Genomic DNA, 13,501 nt, shown 5'->3' with positions numbered 1-13,501 from the left:
TTCTTTCATCAGCAAATTTAGTTCGGGCCAGGTAAGCTTCTCTAATTGTGTCGACATCTGAACCAATTTCCCTTAGAGGTAGATTCAATGTCAGCTTTCAGCTGTGAAGACGTGGTCTTTCCAATCAATTGCATAAGCCTCCCCAGGAGAGATTCTGATAACCTGGGGTGCTCGTCTTTTTCCATCTTAGGAATGCTTTTGTAATTCTTTAAGACAAGGCGTCCGAGAGGCACTCTAGAGCGGAACCAAAAATGCTTGTTCCGCGGCCGATTCTGAATGCCCCGAGAGTGGCGGTCGGGTACCCCAGGCTGGCTGGGGCCTTTGTCCCGCACACCCGCCTGGTCGCGCGCCCGGCTCGCCGGCGCTCGCTCCCGCTGCTCCGCGCTCCTTTGTCCCGGAACGCGCCGCACCTCCGCGAGGTGCCGCCTTGGCATTCAGTCTCCGTCCCACGCAGCCTTCGCCACCAGGACGTTCTTCGCACTCGCAGCGCCCCCTCCAACCCCGCCCGGCACGAGCGAGAGCGCGCACCGGATGTGACGCATGAGCTCCAGCGCCCCGCCTTTTCCGCCGCGCGCCCCGCCCAGGCCCGTCTCTCGGCCGCGCGCCCCTCCCCCTCCCCGGCGCTCGCTTTCTGTCAGCCGCTGTCCCTCTCCCCATCGCCCGAGTCCGCCTTCCTCTCGCACCTGAGCGCACGCACCTGCCCGGCCCGCGTCCTCTTCCTCCTCCCTTCCTCCCTCCCGCCTTTCCCTTCGGGGCCCCAAGGCTCTGCCGGGTCGCGGGCGCCTCGCGGCTGCGTCACCGCCGCCCCCCAGACAAGATGGACACCGCCGAGGAAGGTGAGGCGGCGGCGCCCGCGCCCTTGCTGGGGCGCCCGCGCTCCCGTCGGGCCGGGGTGCTCGCGGCGGCTCCCGCGGGCCGTTTGCTCGCCGGGCCGGCGGGCGCGCGGGTGGAGCCGGTCCTCCAGCGGGCTCGGATCGGAAGGTGACCCTCTGCGCGCCCCCCACCGGTTCCCGCGGACGACGACCGAACCCCTGGCTGGGTTACTGAGGGCCAGGACTTCGGTGTCCCAGACGCGGGGTGCCGGGACGTGGGACGTCCGGGATATGGGGGTGTCGAGACGTGGGGTGCTTGAGACATGGGGATGTCGGGAAGTGGGGCTGGAGACCATAGGGTGCCCGAGCCGTGGGGCTGCTGGGACTTGACGGTGAGGAAGATCGGGGCCCCGGCCTCCGCCATCCCGCGGTCCGCGGAGGAAGGGGCCGCAGTGCGAAGTCCGGGGGCGTTTTCCACTCCCCTCCCCCACTCATTTTTCCCCCCGTGTTCTGGTCTGTTTGCCGTTGTCCTTTAGGCCCTACCTCTGCCACAAAACTTCTTTGTTGACTTTGAAACTTCGCGGAAAATGCACCGCGAGGTGACGACGGCTGAGTGGACTGAACTGACCCCTGTTGTAAAACCTTGCCCTCCGCTTCCCTTCCCCTAAGTGCATTGACCAGACAGGAGAATGATTTTCCTAGAGACGATTGGAGGGAGAGAGGCTAATATGTAGGTTTCTTCTAAACCGTTGGCACTAGCAAGCCAGGGTTTGTTTTGTTTGTGGACGTGTATTTTGGATATGGTTGTTTCGAATTAGCAGAGAACACGAGACAAAAACAGCCACATGAGTATAGAAAGCAGCTGCGTACCTGACGTTAGCAGGGTGTTTTAAAGCAGTTTTTACAGTCGCTGATGTATTAGTGAGTCTGTAGAGGAAATTATTGATCATGTACTTACCAGTGCAGATACTTACACTTTGGATATAGTCTTGTTTTTTCAAGCTCAGTGTTTATTTTGCCGACTTTACATGCTATTGAACCATCAAGCACTGTATTGAAGTAATTAGAGTAATAAAAACTTTAGTAATGTGATGAGTTCATTAAAAAAAAAAGTAAAGTTTACAAAACATGCACAGAAGGAGTCACTTTGAAGTTCCCGACATCCCTAGGGGGTGGATCTGCATTACCTTTGGTAGCTGTGGAAATTTTGGCTTATTTAGTAGCTTGGCCAAGGTTCACACAGGCGGTAGGCGACAGTTGGCCCTATTTTCATTGCTAGTCGCTGTCACTTCATTGTGCTACAGCATGTTCCGTTCAGCGAGTGAAGCTAGTCGCTATTGCAGAACTTAGGAAGAGAGTCAAACGAAACTCCTGGGGATTAACAATCACACAGGTTGATCTTGTGTGAACATCTCTTACATTTCACATCTGCTTATCTTCAGTGCTTGTCTTCAGTGCTTGTCTTGGTTTGGTTTTTTTGAGATGAGTTCTCCCTACTGTTTCAGCCTCTTGCCCTATTGTCACGGGCTTTGACTCGTTTGTTAGTATTTTGCTCATATGTAGTGGATCGTTGTAAGCTGCCATATGTGTGCTGGGATTCAAGTGCTTGTAATCTCCTTTGAATCAAGTAAAAAATGACTAAATCTAGCAAGCATATGCATTACTTGCTTTGCACTGGTATATGAAACCCTGATTCTTTCTACCTGGGCACTTAGTACTTTATAGACTCATGAAATGACCACAGTTATCACTAACTCAGGAATTGAGAAACTGAGTGTCTGTGATGTCACGAAGGAAATGCTACATCTAGTGCTTAAAGGTACTTTTTTTTTATTTTTAAACGACTTTATTTTACAAAACAAAGATAAATGTACAGATTTTAAACATTTTTTGCTTAAAATTATACATTTTTGTCAGTACTGTTTTTTCAGATATTAAAATAATTTTTACATAAAACTATGTGAATATATTTTTAAGTCAGTACTTGATTTTTTCAAGGGCTTGACAGTATGCATTGAAAACCTAATAGTTACCATGAGCGTAAAGTACATACAAAACAAAATGCAACATGGAAATAGTCAAAGTCTTCTTGTTTTGTAAAAATATATATATATATATATATATTTTTGTTTTCTTTATTTCTTGGACTTCATACAGTCTGTGAGTTGTTTCTGGGGGAGTTACTCAAAGTAACTAATAACTTACTGAGGAGCCGCAGTGTGCTTTCCCTTTACTAAACACTATCTCCTCTCAGTTCTTTCAGCAAGTCTAGGAAGGCAGCAACTTGCCTACACAGGTGAAGGAACTGAAGGTTAATTTCAATGGGCAACTTGTTCAAGTTCACTCAGGTTGTAAATGGCAGGAGAAAGATTGCCCCAGCATGTCAGACCGGGTGCTTAGTTATAAGTGAACTGGAGAGATGGCTCGTGAGGCTCATCAAGTGTTCCAGAGTGTGATAGCTTGTTTTTGTCATTTCCTTTGGAGGATAAATTGTTAATACAAGTTGACAAAGATCTTAGTTTTCAGCTGTTTTGTGTCAGTATTCTCATCCACTGTATGGATTCTAGGAGTTGAGCTGAGGTCACCAGGCACCGTTCTTTACCCAAGTCAACTCTTGGCATATGAAAGTGAATATTAGGGTTGGAGAGATGGCTCAGTGGTTAAGAGCACTGACTGTTCTTCCAGAGGTCCTGAGTTCAACTCCCAGCAACCACATGGTGGCTCACAACCATCTATAATGGAATCTGATGCCCTCTTCAGGTGTGTCTGAAGACAGCTACAGTGTACTAATATACATAAATAAATCTTTTTAAAAAAGTGAATATCAATAGTTTTTATGACCATTTTTGTAAAGTTTTGAATTGTAAGTTTTTTTTTGAAATTATCCCAATTTAAAATTGACTTGAAATAATTGCAAGGGACAGTTCATGACAAACCTAAAATGAGGAGGTGCAAAGCTTGCAAACGATTGTCTGCTTGCTCAGTTACTGCAGGATATTTTTTTAAAAAATATTTATGTATCATAGAGTGTTTTGACTGAATGCATGTGTGTATGTATGTGCACCATGCGCCTGCTGGTACTATGGTGGCCAAAGAGGGCTTTGGATCCCTCTTTGAATTTGGAGTTGAATTGGAATTGGAGTTATGAAAGACTGTAAGCTTCCTTGTGCGTGCTGGAAACTGAACCCAGGTCCTTTGCCAGAATAGCTAGTGCTCCTAATTACTGAGCCAGCCATCTGCCCAGCTCCTGTAGATTATTTCCTAAATTAAAGAAATGCGGTTTGTTTCTTGGGATTACAAACTGTTGGTTTTGTGTTTGGAAAGTATGACTTAAGAAAAAAATTAAATTTGTTTTATTACATTGATTGATTGATAGAGAGAGAGGGAGAGAGGAGAGAGAGAGAGAGAGAGAGAGAGAGAGAGAGAGAGAGAGAATGAGAATGTATATATAGGTGTGCCCATTTCACGGTGCAGTTATGGAATTTAAGAGAACAACTTATGGTAGTTTGTTCTCTATTCAGTCTCTACTTCAAACATGTGGGTCCTGTGTACCATAGTCAGGTTGTTACCTGATGAGCCAAATTCATTAAATATCTGTTAATAAGGGTGAATGTTATAGGACCGGAGAGAGGACTCAATAGTTAGGGCCCCTGACTGCTCTTTCAGAGGTCCTGGGATCTATCCCCAGCACCCACACCTAGCTTACAACTGTTTGTGACTCCAGGGAATGCATCGCTCTCTTCTGGCCTCCAAAGGTATCACGTATGCATATGGTGCACAGACATACAGACAGGCAAATACTTATATACGTTAACCCATTTTTCCTTAAAAATGAATTCAATTTTATTCTCCCATATTTTTCCAGAAGACCTGAGTTTGCTCCCCAGCGCCTGTGTCAGGTGGCTCACAGCTGCCCTTAATACTAACTGTAAAGGATACAACTGATTCTCTTGACCCCTGTTGTAAGTCCTTGCCCTCTGCTTGTCTTACTCTAAGTGCATTGTTCAGTTCCTAGAGACTCACAGCAGGCTATCCCAGAAGAGCCCTAGTGGCCTTGCTTCCCTTCCACTTTAATCTTCCCACATTGCTTCTGCCAGATGTTGTATCACCTTGACAAGAAAAGTAATAGAGAATGGTTTCCAAGTTTACTCCCAGGACCCCTTTATACTCTTTATGGGTTGGTTGGTTTTTTTTTTTTTTTAAATAATTTTTAACGTTTATTTATTTACATATGTGAGGACACTGCAGTTGTCTTTCAGACACACCAGAAGAGGTCACCAGATCCCATTCCAGATGGCTAAAAGCCACCATGTGGTTGCTGGGAATTGAACTCAGGACCTCTGGAAGAGTAGTCAGTGCTCTTAACCACTGAGCCATCTCTCCAGCGGTTGGTTTGTTTTTATCTGTTTTGAAACTGTGTCTTTATTTGTCCTCGAACCAACCTCCTGTGTGTCTCAGGTAACTTCCTACCTACAGTCCTGTGTCAGTGTCTAAGTGTGCTGGAACCACGTCTGGTTTTCTTTGAACTCTGAAAATTGAGGAACCATAACACTTAAGTTGTTGTGGGTAGTATAGTAGATATTTGCCCTATTAGAAAGGAAGCTCGGTCTTCTCAAACTGCTTGATTTATGTTTATTCTGTGTGTACACACGTGAGTGTGGAGATCAGAGAAGAGTGTAGGGAGTTGGTTCCTTCAACCATGTGGATTTCTGGCATCAAACTCAGGAGTCAGGCTTGGCAGCAGGTGCTCTTTACCTGCTGAGGTGTCTTGATAATGCTGGTAAACAACCTTTAAAAGTTAAGGGTATTTCTAAAAATTTTAAATTGATTTTTATTTATATGAGTACATTGTAGGTGTGCCTTCAGACACACCAGATCCCATTACAGATGGTTGTGAGCCACCTTGTGGTTGCTGGGAATTGAACTCAGGACCTCTGGAAGAGCAGTCAGTGCTCTTAACTGCTGGAGCCATCTCTCCATTCCCAAGTTAACAGTATTTAAAAGTAATGATGGAGCTGAAGAGAAGGCTCAGCAGTTAGCATTTTTACTGCTCTGGCAGGGGACTTAGGTTCAATTCCTAATACTCACACAGTGGCTCAGAACTGTCTATAATAATAGTTGCAGGGAATCCAGTGCCCTCATCTCACCTTAAGCACCAGGCATGTAGGTGATGTTCATATATATAAAACATAAATAAAACTTAAAAGGAATAATGTCAGTACATGCTAACAGAATAACTTTATGATACATTTCCTAAGGTGAAAATCTTGACTATAAAGTCTAGTAGTATTTTAAGTCATGAAAAATGTCTTATATATGGATTATTAGAAGACAGATATTCACTTGGCTTTTGCAGTAACTGTTTACATGCTTTGGTTAAGTGAAAACTTCTGATTGAAAAGGGAGGAAAGTATTTTCAGATAGTTTTGTGTGTTTGTTATTATGTCAAAACTTAAGTGATAATGTATCTTACAATGTCAATTTTTAAATTAAAAGATTTAAATCAGATGTTAAAATGTTTGGCCTAGGGCTGGGGAGATGGCTGAGAGGTTAAGAGCTGGTGTTGCTCTAATATAGAACCCAGTTCGTTTCCCAGCAGCCACATGGTGATGTGCAACCATCGGAACTCCAATTCTAGGGAATCTGACTCCCTCTTCTAATCTGCAAGGGCACCAGGCACGTATGTGTTACACAAGCATATATGAGGGAAATACCCGTTAAACATAACATTAGTAACTCTGAAACTTTTTTTTTTTTTTTTTTAAAGAATCTCTTGGTCTGATGATTTGGGATGTTTTCATATGTTGTAAAATGTACATGGGCAGTTGATTTTTGATAAGTTCAAAAGCAATTCCATAGAGAAAGTACATATATACATATTTAAATAAATAATGCTGGAATAACTAAATATTGACAGGAAAATGAACTTGGAGCCATGGTCCTTTCAGGTTAATTAAGGTTAATTAAAAAAGAATGTTAGACTCAATTGAAAAGCCCAAAACTTAACTAGGAATTTTTTGTGGTCTTGGGCTAGGTTGAAACTTCTGGAAGCTTGATCTGTCAAAGAAGGTTGTTGGATGGCTTTGATAGGTTTTTACAAAGGTACTTAGTAATGTCCTCGTTTGATAAATAAACATGTTGTATGTATGAATGGGCATTAATTACCAGTACTTAGAAACAAGGCATATCATCTGGGATGGACTTCTTAATCATTATGCTAAGTGAAGAAACAAGTTGCAAAAGACCACATTTCAAGTGGACATTTGTGGACAACTCTCTGTGGAGAGGAAGTAGATTGGTGGTTAGAGAGGAAGTAGATTGGTGGTTAGAGAGTAAGTGGATTAGTGGTTACTTGGAGTGGAATGCCTGCTAGAACTGCTGTCAGTTACAAGGTTTCTAGATGTCTTAAAAGTAGTGATGATGGTGTGCTATAAATAACTCCTGCTGATCTACACATATGATTTAACATCATGGTGTGCACTATACTTTAAAAAGAAAGTTAAGTTGTATTTGTGACATTCCAAATAGAGTGGCTAAACTGATGTGGTAAAATGGCTGAGCAAACCTAGTGGTGGCCTGTGTCAGGTCTGCAGTATAGGGCTGTGAGGGATGAAGCCCATTGACTGCAGAGTAGGAAAGCACTGTCCTCTCCAGCGGCTGCCAGCACCCTTTACTGGCAACTGAACCGAAAAACTGGGTGCTGGTGGGGCTTAAGCATTGAAGGGTGACTTGAGGCTGAGAATAGTTATTGCTTCTGCAACTAAACCTTCTCCTCAAGCTACTGGCAAAATTCTCCTTAACCTCTGTCATAGGTTGGATCCCTAAACCTGCAAATTAATTGTTTTTTGCTGGCTCTTAGAAGCAGAACTATACAATATTTCTTTCCTTCATTCTGCTTTCCGATGTGCTCCTTATAGACAGACTGTTAACACAAATTTAGTCTTTTAGGAAGCCAGAAAATGTAGTTTTCAGGCAACCAAGAATATCAGGAAAGGTTGTTGTTTTCATTGATAATAACCTAGCAAGGTAAGAAAATAAACTTGGGGATACATAGGGAATAGGAATTTTAATGTTTGTTATTGTATGTGAGGTGTATGGATGTGGAGTCAGAGAAAATTGTCTATAGAGTCATTTCTTTCCCTCCCCTCCCCCTTTATGTGGCTTTGGGGATCGGACTCAGCTGGTCAAGCTGTGCTTCAAATACAAATACCCTTATCAGCCAAGCTGCTTGCAGGCTCCGGGGTTGGGGTTTTAGGATGCCTGCTTCTTAAATCCACATTAAAAAAAATTTTTTTTTCCCACAGACAAAGAATTTGGGGATCAGAGACAGGGTGTGATGGGGTTTAAGTTGGTTGTGAAGTGTCTGTGGGAATGGGAATAGCTGTGAACTCATTCCACACCCCAAGCGCTAGGATTTTTCTATCATACTTAGCAAAATTAATGTTTAAAAATAGAATTTGGGCAGCTAAAATATTTTATTGTTATAAAAGTAGCAGCAAAACACTAGCTACTTTGAGAAATTAAAATAGCCACCTTTTTTTCTTTTATTGAAAATAGATTTTTAAAATACCATATATTCTGATTCCAGTTTTCCCTTCCATAACTCTTTCCAGTTCCTCCCCACCTGCCCTCCCATCCTGATCCACACCCTTTCTGTCTCTCCTTAGAAAAACAAACAGGCATCCAAGAAATAATAATAAGACAAGACAAAAACAAGCTGGAATGGAACAAAACAAACAGAAGAAGATCCCCTGCCCCTCCCCCAAAAGCACAGGAAACATAGATGCAGAGAGACACATGTTTGCACACACAGACATCCCATAAAAACATGCAAAGACCTGTAAGGTGGGAAAAAAGTCCCAGCACATTACAGAGACAAAGACCTTCCACAGATAACTGCTGAGTTCATTTTGTATTGGCACTGCTGGCCAATACTCTTCCCCAGTGAGACCCCCCTTGGAGAAAACTTAAATTTTCATGCAAGTAGTTATCAGTTGGAGCTAGCTTCTGGCTTAGGGTGGGGGTGAGTGTCCAGTTCTCTCAGCTCTAGGACTCCATCTGGTTCAGACCCCTGTAGTCTGTGCTTGCTGCCACACACAGTCTGTGAGTTCACATGTGCATCCATTGTGCTCCATTTACAAGGTCTTAATTCTTTGCTGTCCTCCACCCCTCTAGCTCTTAGCTGTCTTCTAACCAGTTATAACCACTCCACACTTTTACATTTTCATTTGTAGGCTGTTTTTAATTTAAAAGTAGAACTTGTTTATTTTTATTCCTGTTTTGTTTAGTTAATCTGCATTTTTCTGTGTAACAGTTTTAAAAAAACTATATTCCATATAGTGAAAGTATACAATTAATGCAGATATGGACCTCTTCACATATGTAGGCTAACCGCAGACATCCAGAGTAGTATTTTCAATCATATTTTTAACATTTGCCTATTATGTTTGAAGCTATTAGTTGTAAACATTTTACTGGCAGGTAATAGTTTATTTCCTTTAGATGAAACAAGACCAGCATTGTTTGGATCATGTTGCTGTGTATATTCTTATAGGATGTGATAAGAATGGCAGTGTACCTTTGTGGTCTCCTGCTTCAAATCATTGAGGAATGAGTCAGTTTTCAGTATGGGGATTGAACTGTAGCCTCCATCAATGCTGTTTAAGTCAAGGTTATCAACATCAGGAAAAGTGAGAAACTCCTAGAGTCAAAAGAAACCCAAGGAGACATGACCACTAAGTGTGTATGGAATGTGCAGGAAAGGAGCCTTAGGTAAAGACTATGGGATTCTGAATCAACAATGGAATTCAACGTTAATGTATCAGTATTGGGTTATTAAATTCAAGAAAGTTTAGCAAATCCTAATAAGACATTTTAAGAGATACCGTGTGCTGAATTTTCTCCAATCTCTTTTCATAACATCTGTAGTAAGTCTGGCTGTTCTATAAAGATGAAGTCTACTAGTAATGACAGTAAATTCTGAAATCATGACATCACTGACAGAACTGGGAGATGTTCAAATCATTTTACATAAATAGTTTTCAAAGGAAAAAAAAGCACTGGAGAGATGGCTCAGTAATTAAATGTTTGCTATGTATAAGGACCTGAGTCTAGATCCCCAGCACCTAAGCAAAGCCAGCACAGTAGTATGTCCAGTTCCATCTGTAGAAGGCAGGAGAATCCCCAGAAGAATTTGTGGACCAGCTAGGCTGGCATATGCAGTGCTTCCTTCTCTCAAGGTAATTGGTCTCTAGGACCAATACCTAGGCATTCTTCTGACCACTGTGCTTGCACACACACACATACTCACACATCATGTGCACACATATACTTGTTACACTCTTATTAAAACAAAAAAAGTAGAACAAATAATTCAGACGTAATTTGCAGAGAATGACAACTTGGTATAGTATTTAGAAATGTTCAGCTTGGCTAGTAATAAATCTCTGTGATTAGCTGCTTTACTACCTAGTTATTTTTAATTCATTAATATTCACTAATGTGTTCACTACAGGAAAACATGGTGTACAGATGGGAGGGCATAACAGAGAGGAAGGACTAGATGGTAAAGATACCATCTTAGTATGTTATGTCAAATAGTAGTGAAAGACATATATATAATGGGGCTGGACACATGACTAATGGTCAAGAGTGCCTAATGCTCTTTTCCAGGCCTAGAGTTTAGTTGGTTTTTTGTTTGTTTCTTTTTTGTTTTTTTTTGAGATTTATTTGTTTAATGTATGTGATACACTGTCTATCACTTCAGACACACCATAAGAAAGCATTGCATCCCACTACAGATGGTTGTGAGCCACCATGTGGTTGCTGGGAATTGAACTCAGAACCCCTGGAAGAGCAAGAGCAGTCAGTGCTCTTTAAGAACTGAGCCATCTTTCCAGCCCCCAAGTTTAATTCTTAGAACCCAGTGTGAGAAGTTCACGATAACACATTACTCCATCTCCAAGGGATATAATATCCTTCTGGTCGTTGAGTATCTCTGCATGAGCATGAATACATGTACAATTAGATAATATTTATATGAAAAAGGGCACAAGGGTCTCAGGTGAAGGCAGGAAGATCAACAATTCAAAGGACAGTCTCAACTGTGTAGTGAATTTGCGGCCAGCCTGAGTTGCATGATACTTCATCTTAAACAGTATAGGCACTTTCCTGCTCTCCTTGAAAATCTCCTGTTAATTTCCTCCAATAGGCCTGGAGAATAATAAAACATCTGTTTGGATGTATTTTTAGAAGTACCATGACAAGGCAGGTGAGATGACACAGCAGGTAAAGGTACTTGCCACCAAAGCTGATAACCTGGATCCTGTTTCTGGGATCCACATGATGGAAGGGGGGGGAGAGCTGACTGTTACAAGTTGTTCTTTGCTCTCTACATAGGAGATCCATGGTACATGCACACATGCTTGCATACACTCAAACACACACTCACACACTCAATTCTTGAAAGGTCTCTTGAACCTTGAGTGTTTGTTTTATTTTGTTTTTTTTTTAATACCTTGAAAGACAGGCTGAAGAGTTAGTTCAGTGGTTAAGAGCGCTTGCTGCTTTTCCAGAAGTGATATTTGGTTATTAGAACCCACAGGGTGCTTGTAACCTTCCTTGCACTTGGTGCACATACATACAGGCAAAACATTCATAGATATAAATCTTTAAAAAACACCACAGCAGAGTAGAAAGTTAATCTTACTTTCTCTTAAGATCAAATTAAGGATGTGTGGCAGACTCCACAATTAAAATTTTCTGTTCTCCAGAGGAAGGGGAAACTGCAGTCGTGATGTATTGAAAACAATTTTTGTTTTCTTTTATCGTCTCTATAATAATGGAAATGTGATTGTTTTAATACTTTTGTAGAATGTTTTTACTTGGTATGGTTTAGAAAATTTAAATCTATGTAGAGAATTTTGTGTATTATAATTGTTAGAAAATTTCCTGGTGTGTTCATGTTTTTGTTTTTGTCCACGTAGGATATAGCCAGTTATAAATTGGATATACATCTGAGGATAAACAAAGCTAGTTGAAAAGGAACTTACTTGGGTAAAATTTATATTAGCAGCAGAGAATGATTGTTAGCTCTTGCATTAATACATATATAACTTCATTGTATAAACTGGTGGGAAACTGCAATAGTAGAATTCCTTTTAGTGGGTTTTCCTACTTGAGACCTTGCCTGTCATTGTTTTTATACAATAAAAGTAAGGAAACAAATGGATAGATTCAACTCTGTGTGTGTGTGTGTGTGTGTGTGTGTGTGTGTGTGTGTGTGTGTGTGTCCGTCTGTCCGTATCCGTCCGTCCGTGTCCATTCGTGTCCGTCCGTCCGTCCGTCCATCCTTCCGTCCGTCCAGGGTTAGGATTGGCCTAGAACTACTTGTTGTTCCTCTTGAAGACTGTCTAGGCTGAGTCATCCTTCATGTGGTGCTTGTGTGTTATGCTTCCCACCCATTTAGTTCCTGGGTTTCCAGAGTTATCAGATCCACTCTGATATTATCTATCACAGCACTCTTGTGTAAGATCCCTTACTTGGCTTAATCGTTAGTGATGTTTGTGAGTTTGTTACTACATATTATAATTGCCTGTTTCTTGTTACTTTTACCTGTTACCGTGTGTGTTTTTGAGTGCTCCTACATTAATTTGTGCATATAAGAAAGGCATAGTATATGTAGGGTTTGGCATTGTTCTAGTTTCAAGTATTCACTGTTCTTGGTATTTGTTTCCTGTGGATAAGAAAAATCTTGTTTGTGAACTTTGTTTACCTCCTTAATGCTGCTGCCAAAAGCATTACATACTTTGTTATAGTCACAGGTTGTTTTAGGGATATTTTTTTTTTTGAAGTATTTTTTTGAGATTGAGAAGTTTCTATTGTCAAATCTTAAATTCACTATCTTTTCTATCCCCCAGTAAATGTTTTGGGTTTTGTTACAATGGGTTCTTTATCTTCCGAGTCTCAGTGAAAACTTGATGTTTCTTATCTCTCAGATTTGTCATTGTTCACAGGATCGTTTTTTATGATAGCTGCAACATCTGTTGGCTGGGGTTCTCCTTATGCTTGGTCTGAGTGGTTTTTCCATTGTATCATGGATATTTTTTGCTTGTATTAAGCATATGGTTCTTATTAAAATGTTGGGGTTTTGTTTTCTATGATTTGCAGGTAGAGGAGGCACTGCCCCATTACTGGCAGCTGGTAGTGAGAGTCTTCCCACCTTTGATGTCAACAGTGGTGCTTTGTGACTGCTCCTTAGGCTTTCCTGACACCTACCCCTGAGAAAAGTGGCTTCTTTGTTGAAGCTGTATTCACATTAGCCCCCCTCCCCTTTTTTTTAAATCACCTTGGTGGGTCTGTTCTTGCCAACTTAGGTTGTTGATGTCTTAGACTTTCTTTGGCAGAGGGAGAGGTAGGATCACATTTTTTTCATGTGCAATTTGTCTTGGGTACAGTGGTAAAAGTTGATTTAGTTGTTGACTTTTGGGAATGTTCAGACAAATAGTATTTAAGTTCATTCTTTCCCCCTATTGTCAGTGTAGTGTTAATCATGCTAAAAGGCCAGTGAGATGAGAAAATAACCGATGTGAGTTTTCTTATGTTTGTGTATGCACTAAGTTTAACCACATACTAGAGCCCTTTTGTAGCCTCTGTCCTATAAGTTTTTAAATAACCACAGTATTATTTCT

At 41.6% G+C, this 13,501-nt stretch overlaps 1 protein-coding gene across 1 annotated transcript in view; it reads left to right on the top strand.

The window, feature by feature from the left end:
* The first annotated feature begins 623 nt into the window (after window positions 1–623).
* The window catches only part of MARCHF6 (membrane associated ring-CH-type finger 6), a 60,916-nt gene continuing 48,038 nt past the window's right edge, over window positions 624–13,501 (top strand). Inside the window, exon 1 of the mRNA XM_080933753.1 lies at window positions 624–836. Within this exon, the coding sequence (XP_080789879.1) occupies window positions 818–836 (19 nt within the window). The 5' untranslated portion in view covers window positions 624–817. The remainder of the gene's footprint in view (window positions 837–13,501) is intronic.

This window comes from Micromys minutus, assembly GCF_963924665.1.
Source record: "Micromys minutus genome assembly, chromosome: 20".
NCBI classification, from domain to species: domain Eukaryota; kingdom Metazoa; phylum Chordata; class Mammalia; order Rodentia; family Muridae; genus Micromys; species Micromys minutus.
This window is presented reverse-complemented; position numbering and strand designations above follow the sequence as displayed.